At 35.0% G+C, this 13,086-nt stretch overlaps 1 protein-coding gene across 1 annotated transcript in view; it reads right to left on the reverse strand.

Moving 5' to 3' along the window:
* Nucleotides 1-13,086, reverse strand: part of LOC145291081 (otogelin-like protein) — a 201,916-nt gene that overhangs the window by 159,468 nt on the left and 29,362 nt on the right. The window contains exons 6-7 of the mRNA XM_080136596.1: nucleotides 8,876-9,028; nucleotides 8,370-8,416 (exon numbers count right to left, since the gene is read on the reverse strand). Coding sequence (XP_079992722.1) covers nucleotides 8,370-8,416; nucleotides 8,876-9,028 — 200 coding nt within the window. The remainder of the gene's footprint in view (nucleotides 1-8,369; nucleotides 8,417-8,875; nucleotides 9,029-13,086) is intronic.

Consider the following 13,086-nt stretch of genomic DNA (forward strand, 5'->3'; position numbering starts at 1 on the left):
AAGGTTACAAGCTGACGCCTTTGACCATATTCTTAGAATAATGACACATCGCTTCTTTCAGGACTCTGAAAGAATTATAAGAACTGTACTTTTTTTTTTAATATATATTTGTGTGCAGAATCGTTTTATCCTGTTTTGTTTTACTACACAAAAAATCCACGGCTCTCTTTTGATGACGTTCGTCGTTAAGAGGGTACACAGCAAATTGGTCCTGGATATATATCTAGATGATCAACCGATAATTCGGTCACTTCCCCATACCAGTAACTTTAGACGACCAAGAATTATCACCGGCAGTGGAAGGGTTCGGAGGTCGACGATCGTCCTCAATCGACTGGTGAAGGAGTGGGGTGACATTTGGTTGCCGTTTACCAGGATTATCGAAATCAGGAAGAAGGTGTGTTAGCTAACCAAAAAAAAAAAACAGGAGGTTTACTGTTTATAACAGGTGGATCCTCCCAACAAGCGAGTCAACAAAAAGCAGCACAGAATCAGGAATATCTCGGCAATCAGGTAGGAAAACCACTATTTTCGTTCTTTTCACTTCCTTTTGCTTTGTCATTGTTCGTTTTTGGACTTCTTATGGGCTTTTTCAAAGAGCGCTTAATTTTTTTTTAATATGGAATCTACTAGGGCTGCAGAGGAGTTGGGTCGTGGGATTGAAGAGGGAGGTCGGCTAACCCCAAAACTTTATGTAGCGGGATCCAGAATTCCACTGTTCACAGGTTTGGCTGTGGAGTTGGGACCCTGGCTCAGAGCAATAGAAAAGAAAGGGCGCATCTATAACCTGCCGGGGACCAATATGATCTTACTGGCGTATGACTATACCAAGCGCGTTGCCTCAGAATGGATTGGGGAGTATTTGAATAAGTACAGATCCCAAACCAACTGGGAGAGGTTTGAACATGACATCCAGCAGCACTTCGCCAGTCACTCAAGCCGAACAGAGGCAGCTCGAGCGCTGATAGGGGTGAGGCAGAGGGTTGGAGAATCCATTGCTCACCTAGAGGGATGCATGAGCGTTCTTGCTAAGGTGGCCTACCCGGATCAAGATCGGAGAAATGATCCGGCTACACAGGCCCAGCTGGCAGAGTTCTTTACGGATGCTTTGAGTAATTCTTTGTTGCGTGAGGACGTGGCAAGGGCAGAACCTAACACGTTGGAGGAGGCCTTTGCTGAAGCTCTTCTCCAGAGATTAGGAAAATTAGAGGAGAACAAGGCAGACTGGTTGATGGTCTGCTATGGATGCGGTCGATGAGGACACATCCGAGCAAAATGCCCTGAGCTTCAGAGTTGGGAACAAGAAGCCACGAATCCAGAACACCGGGACTTAAGGGTAGGGAGAAGATACATACCCCATCCTAACTTTAAGAGGGGTCTATTGTGCTTTGTTTGCCAGAAAGAGGGGCACAGGACACATGAATGTAGGTTTAAGGACAGAAACAATCCACCCAGAACCAAATTAAAACCCAGGAAGACCCCAACAAAGAAATCTTTAAACTAGTTAGGATCGCCCCAGTAGCGAAAGGGTGGGTGACCCCTAGGAGAGATACGAATGTTCGGAAAAGCATAGATGGGGCTTTAAAATTTAAATGCTACAATTGCGGAAAAGAGGGGCACTATAGTTATCAGTGCAGAGCTGGGGTGCACTGTTTCAACTGTGGCCACCCGGGACATTCAAAGAGGGCCTGTATGTTGAGACCTAAGTGTTTTAAGTGCAGCCATGAAGAACACTTAATTCGGAGTTGCAAGGCAAAGGAATTTGTACAGTGTGATGAGTGTAAGGAAAGAGGGCACACCACAACTAGCTGTCCACTTAGGAAGAAGGAGACGTGCCAGGGGTTCGGGAAAAGCAGGCATTTATGGGACAGTCGTAGAAAGAGGAAAAGTAAAGTTAAGAATCCTTCGGACAAGGATAGAGATGGGATTAAGTTATGTCAAATATAGTCCGAAGATGACGAACTCACCTGCAACATTGAGATAGAGGGCGAAACGTTCAGAGCGCTGATAGACACCGGATTGGAAGTTTCAGTCATTAGTTCTTTAGAGTTGCAAAGACTAAAACTCCCCGCCGACCGATTTATGTTGACTAAGGTGAACGCGTTTCAAGCAGATGGGGGTAGATTCAGATTAGATTGGATGCTGGAAGTAAAGATAAAGGTGGGGGGAGACCGAGACATCCCACACGCTGTATGTAGCGCCAAAAATGACCCACGACGTGATACTGGGAGGAGACTGGCTTAGACAGAGGAAAGCCGTATTAAAATTCGACCCTCCAAAGTTAGTCCTTGGGGAGGAAGAGATTATTTTAGGTAGCACAATGCTCACTCGAGTGGACCTCGTGTCTCATGAAGATTTAAAAATTCCACCTAGAACGGCGGTGACGAGCTGGGGTGAGATAGAAGGGGTTATAAGGGATAACGAAGCCGTTTATCAGGTGTTACCCCTTCCCCACATAGAAGAGGACGTGACAGTGTTACCAGCATTGGTGCTGGAAGGTCACGCGCAGAATTTTCCGGTAGTTGTAGCAAATACGAGTCTGAAGACGGTTAACATTAAATCAGGAACTAAGTTGGGCAGAGCTTCAGTGTTAACATTAAAAACTAGGGTGAGGTGCGAAGAAATGCTTGTAGAGAGTGAAGCAATTAGTGACAAGGTGGAATTAGATTGTTCTGACCAATACCGAGAGAGATTAGGAAGACTATTTAAAGCTAATAAGCGAGTGTTAGCTAAGTCAGATAAGGAATTAGATAATACGCATACAGTAAAAATGTCGATTGACACAGGAGACCACCAACCAATAAATTTTTTTTCATTTTTTGTCTATCTCAAACTACCTAAAAAAAACTGACTGCTTTTTGATAATTAACAAAAGCAAAGGAAAAGAAGGAAATAATTTTCTTTGATGGCAGAATGGAAACTGTCACGAGTAAACATATTATTTTTCTTTCTTTCTTCTTTCTTCTTTTTCTGAAGCGAAAAAAGTCCGGCTGTTTGTGATATTTAAAGAAGTGTGTACGCTAATGAAACGTTTGGATTATTTTCTTTTAAAGTAGCAATATAAGAGACTAACTGCGAAGTGTAATACAGACCGCCACGAATGCGTTCGCGCTAAAACAGAATCTAGTTACACAGAAAATATGATTATCAAGCAGGCATAATTGAACATCAAGAATAGCAAACTCATGGAATTACCTTACGTATACTACCTCATGTAAAAATTACTCTAGCGGTGTACAGTGGTGGCGTGGCAGTAGACAATTCATAAGGAGTGAATATTGCTGCAACCCTCTTTTTGGATACATTTTTGATAGCGACAAAAGTCTGGAAATAAATGTAAGGTATTCCTTGGGCGTTGAGTTCCATGGCGACCAGCAGAAAAATTTAATGTGTAAATGTACAACAATTTGGAAGAGAGAGTTGGTTGAGAAAGCAGTGAAGGAGATGGGAGAGGCTGGAATTATTGAGCCATCTCAATCACCTTGGGGTTTCCCAGTAGTAGTAGTAGAGAAAAAGGATGGAGGAAATAGATTTTGCGTAGATTTTAGAGAACTTAATAAGATAACAAAATCTACTGCTTATCCTCTGCCCTTGATAGACGACATTTTGGCGATGCTAGGGAAAGCTACATGTTTTTCCTCCTTAGACTTAAGATCAGGTTACTGGCAAGTGGCAGTAAATGAGAAGGACAAACCTAAAACGGCTTTCTGTTGACACATGGGGTTGTTCCAGTTCCGTGTCATGCCGTTTGGGCTAGCAGGAGCTCCTGGTGTTTGTCAATCATTAATGGCAATAGTGTTGAGAGGATTTGAACATTTTGCCATGGCATATTTGGATGACATCTTAATATTCTCAAAAACTCTGGAAGAGCACTTTAAGCATTTACAGGCTGTGTTAGATCGTCTGAAATATCATGGCTCGAAACTAAAAATAGAAAAGTGCCAATTTATGAGAAAAGAGACTAAATATTTAGGATTTATCATAGACCAATCTGGAGTAAGACCAGATACTGATAAAGTAAAGCTTATAAGGGCAATGCCAGAACCTCAAACAGTTAGACAAGTTAGAGCATTTATAGGAACTGTAGGTTATTACAGAAGGTTCATAGCAGGGTTCTCTAGAATAGCTATACCACTAATTAATCTCACGAAAAAATATGCCAGGTTCAATTGGACCGAGGCATGTCAGAAAGCATTCGATACGTTGAAGACGAAACCGACATCCATTCCTTTATTGATTTATCCCGATTTGAACAAGCCTATGGTCCTATATATGGATGCTAGTGATACGTGTATTGACTCAGCCGTGTGAAGAGGCAGAAGCTGTAATCCCGGGAATAAAGGATGAAATGCCTATCTACTTTCTCTCTCACAAGTTAACAAAGACCCAACAGAAGTGGCCCGTGATTGAAAAAGAGGCCTATGCCATCGCGTACGCTTTACAAAAGCTGCATTTTTATTTAGCGGGCGCAACGTTTGTAATAAAACCTGATCATTGTCCATTACAGTACTTGTTCGATGCTGAATGGAAGAATCGAAAGGTGCAACTGTGGGCTATGCAACTGAGTGACTACGACTGTAAGATAGAGTACCTGTCTGGAAAAGAGAACAGATGGACAGATAGAGAGAACATAGAAAGTCAGAGCAGAGCGGGCTTTTGACTTAAAACACATTTCTTCAGATACCCAGAGACCGACACTCCACAAGGTTACAAGCTGACGCCTTTGACCATATTCTTAGAATAATGACACATCGCTTCTTTCAGGACTCTGAAAGAATTATAAGAACTGTACTTTTTTTTTTAATATATATTTGTGTGCAGAATCGTTTTATCCTGTTTTGTTTTACTACACCAAAAATCCACAGCTCTCTTTCGACGACGTTCGTCGTTAAGAGGGTACACAACAAATTGGTCCTGGATATATATCTAGATGATCAACCGATAATTCGGTCACTTCCCCATACCAGTAACTTTAGACGGCCAAGAATTATCACCGACAGTGGAAGGGTTCGGAGGTCGACGATCGTCCTCAATCGACTGGTGAAGGAGTGGGGTGTCATATATATATATATATATATATACACACACACATATATATATATATATGTATATATATATATACATTTTGTACCTATTCTGTACTTTAACCTTACAATTAAATAAAAAACATATAAAACTTTAATTAAACGTGGAAATACGATTTAAAAAATAGCACGGATCACTCTCTGCATTAGCACCGAAAGTACAGAATAGTTAGAAAACATCCTCCCTCCCCATGTTAAGAATGGCTTTCTAAATAATGTTAATGATTCACTACTGTTCGTTGTCTGCTTAAGTTTAACTTTTGTTTATTAAATTGTTAGGTGAAAGTCCAGATATTTACAAAACACCCCTATTCTCATGTTAAAAATTGCTTTCTAAATAATAATGTCATTATTTCAGCACGGTAGCTTCTCTGCATAAGTACCATGTTTTGTTTTTAAATTGTTAGGTGAAAGGACAGAATAGTTACAAAATATCGTCTCCATGTTAAGAATGTCTTTCTAAATAACATTATTTCAGCACGGTATTTTCTATGCATATGTACTATCTATTTTTGTTTATTAAATTGTTAGGTGAAAGTATAGAATAGATGCAAAACTCCCCCCCATGTTAAGAATAGCTTTCTAAATAACGGTATTATTTCAGCATGGTACCTTCTCTGCATAAGTACTATCTTTTGTTTATTAAATTGTTAGGTGAAAGTATAAAATAGTTACAGAACACTCTCCCTTTCCCATGTTAAGAATGGCTTTCTTAATAGCATTATTTCAGCATGGTACGTTCTCTGCATAAGTACCATCTTTTGTTTATTAAATTGTTAGGTGAAAGTATAGAATAGTTACAAAATGCCCTCCCGATGTTAAGAATGGCTTTCTAAATAACATTATTTTAGCACGGTACTTTCTCTGCATAAGTACCATGTTTTCTTTATTAAATTGTTAGGTGAAAGTACGGTACTCATGCAGAAAGTGATCCGTGCTGAAATAATAACGTTATTATTTAAAAAGCCATTCTTAACATGGGAGGGGAGGATGGTTTTGTACCTAATCTGTATTTTAACCTTACAATTGAATTAAAAAAAAACATATAATAAAACTTAAATTAAACGTGGAAATCCAATTTAAAAAATAGCGCGGACCACTCTCTGCATTAGCACCAAATATTTAAGCACGTCATCAATCCGTAAAATTTCTTCAAAAAAAACCTGTACTTTTACCAAACAATTTATAGTGTTAATAATAAAAAAGTTCATATTGTCTTATATCGAAAAATAAAAAACAAAAACAAAAAAATAAAAAGAAAACACTTTGACTCAAAAAGAAAGCGACAAACTTTTTTTTTTGCCTGATATAATAAAGAAAAAAATGTTTAAATTAAAAAATTTGGAAGATAAACAAATGAATTATGTTTTTGTTTTTTTTACTTATCAAGTAAACAGAAAATGAAATCTTCTAATTCATTTCGTCAAATTGTGGTACCGGAAGTTCAGTTCTATCAACAAAAGAGGTTCACACTAACGGCTTACAAAAAATATATTTATCTTATTTAATATTTTAATAACTGGTGATGTAAATTTATTTTAATAACATAGAAACATCCCTCAACTCTAAAGATGGGTTGTCTGAAAATTTCAAATAAATTGGTAATGTAGAAATATGGTTGTATAAACTTTGAACGAATCAAGAATTACATTTTTATATATATAGATATATACATATATACATGTATCAAAAGTGGGCAAAATGGCGAAAAATAGAAATTTTCGGGACATGGAATCTTTTCTGATCATTAGATTTTGCTGAAAGTTACCCAAAAGGAGGCGCACATGGATATACACCTGGAAACATAATATTTGACATTCTGGGGCTTGAGCCCCAGGGAGTTTTAGAGATGAAAAACACCTTTTGGGACTAATTTTTATTTTTCTCTTGAAATTCATACTTGTACCTAAATGGGGGTTTTAAATGGTTCCGAATTAAAAAAAATTAAGGCATTGTTTGTCATGAAACAGTATCATTTGGCTGTTTTAGCCCAATGTTTTACATCAGGCTATGGTTTAAATGGTCAAAATAGGTAACAGTTCTGCGACTGATGTTGGCTAACAGTACAAGGAAAGTAACTCTTGTAGACTCGATTTTACAAATATTGATTACATATTCGTAGATTGAACTTTAATATATGCGATTGGTTTACAATATAAGGTTACAAACTAGTAAGCAGGCAACTCATTTTTTTTTTTAAGTGCTTTCTACACATGAGGATCCTACCTTTATCTAACTATACCCTTGTGGGGAAGCAAGTAAACAAGAACATGTCAAATAGGATTTGTTTTACAATTTGAATTGACTATGTATTTATTCCAATTTATGTTTTTACCTGTGAACGTTAGGGTAAGGAGTTTAAATAATAAACTCTCAGTTAGTATCCATAGGGAGTCATGAAGATTTTGTCAATGATAAGAACCTTCAAATTTTTGTACTTTGTATGTAGATCATTTAGAGTTTCATCAGAAAGGGTCTTTCTTGGTCTGTCATGAAAAATATAAAGATGAAAAGCTGTGTGAAGTGTGGTGCTGTTAATTTTACTGGCTGCAGTACCAGTGGAAGCTGCAACAAGAACAGCTGGATGTTCCATATACTTGAGAGAAAGTGATCACTTGAAGTAATCAGCTATAAGGTTAACCACATGGTTCTTTTGAGTCCTACCACAAAAACATGACAAAGACATCAGTCAGGGGACTATATAGTTTTTGGCTTGTTCTTAAACTATTCAGCAATTTTAATCTTTGCTTTTGACTAAACCAATATTCTATTTTGTAATTATTAGAAATTTTAAATGGATTTGAACGCATTTTAATTATACTTTCAAAATCTGACATTTTTTTTAATGAAATTAAAGATTCTTTGACAGCACTGAGTATGGACAGCTAGTAAGTTATAAAATGTTAGTGATTATTCAGATAAAAGCTGCTTTTAAAGTCTGTGTATTAGTATATACAGCAAAACCAACACAGTACTTTCAATAAAAGTATTGAAATAAAAGTATTAATGTAGAAGACATTAGATATCAGAAAACCTTTTACTCTACTAGTTTCTTCCCATGAACTGCTAGACCATGAAATTTTCTCCTGTTTCCTGCTTCCTTGATTGTAATAACATGCAGAAACTTACATATAATATGAACAGACATCTCACTGCTCAACTCTCTACATAGTGTTCCTGTAGACATGGTCACAAATAGTATGTTTATGTTTAAGTGGCAATATGTCTTGTTTGGGAAGGAAGTATAAAACATTATGAATATATTTTGAATTGAAAGTAAATTACCAGAGCTGAATCAATTGTTTCATTAACAGGTTGAAGTTTGACTTCATCTGCAATGTATAATAAAAGGAGCATTTGTTAGTAATATTTGGAAATTTGTTTTATAAATACAGAATATCAATAAATATAATCTAAAAGACAAAGATGTATAATAAAAAATATAGTTTAATTAGATACGTAAGCTACATTTTAAATCAAAGTAACTAGGTTACTACTGAAAAATAGTTTTCACCAAATACACGATAAAATTCAATGTAAATTATGATTTTAATTTTTTTAAATGCAATAAAGAGGTTATTTCTTTTTATTTTTATTTTACATTTCATCCCTAAACAAAGTGAATCAATACATCTTAAGAATATCCATTATTATTTACATTCATTTTTTTTTTAATAATTAGTGTTTCAATTATTTAGGAGTTTCTCTTATAATTAATATAATGATTTATAAATAGTCATTAAAGTTAATTTATATTTTTAATAACCAATGGGATAAATGATAGAACTCACCTAATTCATCACTGCGTGCACACAAACCTTGAATACTAATATTATCATCTACATCATCAAGTTTTATCAAGATTCCTTTTTTACTGAATTTCAGAGTAAAATATTCTTTAACATCAATAAAAACATATTCATTTTTCTTTTGTATTGTTGCAACTGAAAAAATATACAAAATGCATTTGAATTAAATATATGAAAAAATAAAATACAAATAACAGAGTACATAACAATCATAATTTTATTTTGCTTTGAGTATAAATCTTTTAAAAGGTTGTAAGTGCTTTTCTTTTATTTTAATAAAACACACCACAATAACAATGTCTTAAAGATACTTTAGTGTATATTTATTTTATTTAAACTCAAAAAATTAACAGAAAATCTAATATTTTCACAAATAATAATCAGACAAAATGAAATTAAGGTGGATAGTCTCTTAGACAGTAAAATTCCAGATGATAAATAACAGGTTTCAACAAAAAATTCTATTTTTAATATCTCAAAAGAATTCTTTCTTATTCCTTTTTTTTTCTTTACAAGATATATAGTTTGTTGTGTGAATAAAAAAACTGCTATGTTCTAAAATCAGTCTTCTATCTTTCATCATCTTCATTTATATATATAAATTTGTATTCTTGTCTGTTTGGTTGTTTGTGTGTTCACAATTTGATTAATATATACAAAAGGTTCCTTACTTTACTCTTTCATTTATTTATATATATAGTATGATTCTTGCAAAATATACAATTACGATATCATCTTATTTGCATATTACATTAAGAAAAATCGATTTTATTAAATAGTGGTATCTTAGTTAATGTTTCTAGCAAGAGAATTGTTTTAAGTGTTCTATTTAAAATTATTATTTAATAAATGTTAAACAATGATTATCTTGATAACATATTTAATTTGATATATTTGGAATTATTATTCTAACAGCGATTTTTTAAAAACTTTTTTAGAGTTATTTGCCCCTAGAAACTTCGAATAAACAAACAAACTATTCAACAAATAAATTTGGTAATCTCAATAAGTTTCTAGCTTGAAAAAATACTTTTGTGTAGATAGAAAAATATTTGGCTTTTATTGTTTTTTTAAATATTCAAAAAAAAAAAAACACTTACGAAAAAACTGAAAAGATTTCATTTGTTTGTTTTTATTATTCTTTAAACGGCTATACAGAAATTGGTAAATTTTTACAATGTGACTCAGCGTCGTTTAACACTAAAAAAAAAATAAGTAAAGATCTACTCCCCCCTCTAAATTCTACAATTTACACTTTTTTCTTTTTTCAAGTTAATCTCATTGATTACTAATTTAACTTTCTAATTAAAAAAAGGTAAGTTTTTACGACATTACCTAGCATCATTTAATAGCATTACAAGTTGATTTTTTTCTTTTTAGATAATTGTTATTTTATCAACTTGCATGAAAAGGGCTATGTAAAAGATGCTTAGAACCGTTTGAATTATGCAAATATCATCAGTAGCTCAAAATTTATGAGAATTTTAAGTGCCAAAATTTAGGCTTTTCCATGGACATTTTTCTTAAGAAAAAGTGGGCTAAATTATGGACTTCAACATTTCAAGAAATTCGGTAATTTTGCCACCATTTATTTATTTATTTTCAAGCTATTTTCATGAAACTTACCAGTCTTATGTAAAATTGTGTGCTCTTTCTGATTATGCAGTCAAATCTGATGTATCTCTTTACCATAAGCCATGAATTATAAATTAAGATGTACAAATTTCAATTTTTTTTAAACTGGCACATGGTATCATACAATGAGTATCTATTCATGAACAAAACTAAGTATTATAGTAGTATTTAAATATAGCTTTATTGAGAATAGGCATTTTCCTGCCCCCTCACTAAAGAAGAGCTTAATCTTGGTGTAGCCATTGAATGCCTAAAGAGCATTCATGGCCGGTATTTACTACTCCCCTCACAGAAAAAAAATTGAGTAGATATGAATTAATCTCAGAAATAAATCAAAGAAAATTTTTCATATAGATTTTGGATTTCTGTAAAAGATGGAAATTCCCATAGTCAACCAGAACTTATGCATTTTGGGACCTGTCCCATTTTCAATTTTGTAAATCCTCTCTATCTGACCCAAAATATACCCTTATTTCCTTAGATACAACCATAAATTGTAGTCTACGTGAATCCTTGATGTAGCTTTCACAGTACCAGGATACCAGGAATCCCGTTAAGCAACAACTATATATATTCACCAGTTGATGGTAATTTTTGTCATTTCTATTCTGTCGTTTTGTTGAAAATTCAACTATGTAAACAAAGAAATAAAACGGTAATTTTTTACCTTGTTTCCACCTTAACATTTAAAATGATTCCTTTCATATGTTTTAGGGTATGCTGAAAACGAATATCGCATTTAAATTTTCTGCAAATAAGTAGTTTTCCGGACATTAAACAATGTCATTTCTTATGTTATCGCTGGTGGCCATCTTGGTACGCACGAGCATGCAAACCGAACCCCGAGAAACTATGCGCAAATGCATGCACCAAGATGGCCACCAGCAATAACATAAGAAATGACATTGCATAATATCCGGAAAGCTACTTATTTGCGAAAATTTAAATACGATATTCGTTTTTAGCATACCCGAAAATCTTAAAAGATTGTCATTTTAAAGAAAAATGTTAAGGTGGAAACAAAGTAAAAATTTACAAAATGCATCACAATGAAATTCTTTATCAAACCACCTGATTATTATTATTATTTAGATATCTCCAGTTAAGAAAAAGGGGGGGTTACAGATTCGAAAAAATGGCCTTGACAATGAGTTAAAAATAAATTCAAGTTTCACAATATATTTTATTTAATTGTTAGGTGAAAGTACAGAATAGTTAACAAAACACCATTCGTTCCTCCATGTTAAGAATGGATTCTTCCGTTCTATCTCCTCTGGGATCCTCTGACCACTCTGTTGTAGCAGTTAAGATAAAAATGAAATGTAATAAGTCTTCAGACGTACCTCTCCACCGTACTGTATATCGATACTCTATGGCTGACTGGGATAGTTTCCGTACATTCATATCTGACCTACCTTTGCATTCCATGTTTAAAAAGGATGTGTCCTCTATAGTATCAAACTTGACCGAATGGTTAATTGTAGGCATAGACCGATTCATACCATCCAAAAACTTCCAACAAAAATCTAACAGCCAGCCATAGTTCTCCCCTAAATGTGCTGCTGCCTTGCGCACAGAAATCACTTTTTCTATAGCTTTTTTTTTTTTTTTTTTTTTACACAGTGATCACCACTTATCAAGGCCCGGAAGCCACTCAGGGATAAGGGTTATTGCAAGTACATTACGTTAGTGTGGAAGCTACCAACGTAATAGATGTACTGAGACTAAAGCTGCTTTCAGGACTGCGAGCAACCACTGTAAAAGAGTAATAAAACATGCAAGAGAGCTAAATGCTCAGTCTGTTAAATCCAAAGTAGCTGAGCAGCGGCTTGGTTCCCACCAGTTCTGGCAAATAGCAAACAGGATCTTGAACAGAAGCATGCGCTCTATCCCAACTATCATCAATGGACCTGAGGTCATCTCGTCAGTATCAGACAAGGCAGACTATTTGCCAAGAACTTTGCAGCTAATTCTAGCCTATGCGACAATGACCATCAACTCCCTGTATTTCCTCCTATAACAGACAACACGCTATGCAACACAAATATCTGTGCGCGAGGTCGCCAAGTTAATCAAGAACCTTGATTCCAGTAAAGCAACTGGCCCTGATGGCATTCCAGTTATAATGCTGAAAAAGCTTCAACCAGAACTTGCCCCCATTCTTACAAAACTGTTTAAGCATTGCCTTAAGGAGTGCTTTCCAACACCCTGGAAAACCTCATCAGTATGCCCTGTATTTAAGAATTCAGGTGAAAAGTCATCTCCCTCCCAGTACAGACCAATAAGTCTCCTGTGTCTCATGAGTAAGTTGTTGGAATCCATATTAAATAAAGAAGTAGTCAACCACCTCAACAGAAACAACCTTCTTAGTGACATGCAATATGGTTTCCGCTCTGCAAGATCTACAGCAGATGTGCTAACGGCTATATCACATAGGATTAGTGAATCTCTTGACAAAGGTTTCCTTTCCAGGGCAATTGCTCTTGACATATCGAAGGCCTTCGATAAGGTATGGCATAAGGGCCTACTTCACAAGATTTCCAGCTACGGTATTACTG

The sequence above is a fragment of the Euprymna scolopes genome, chromosome 12 (assembly GCF_053919585.1).
Source record: "Euprymna scolopes isolate OS-2025 chromosome 12, ASM5391958v1, whole genome shotgun sequence".
Taxonomy (NCBI): domain Eukaryota; kingdom Metazoa; phylum Mollusca; class Cephalopoda; order Sepiida; family Sepiolidae; genus Euprymna; species Euprymna scolopes.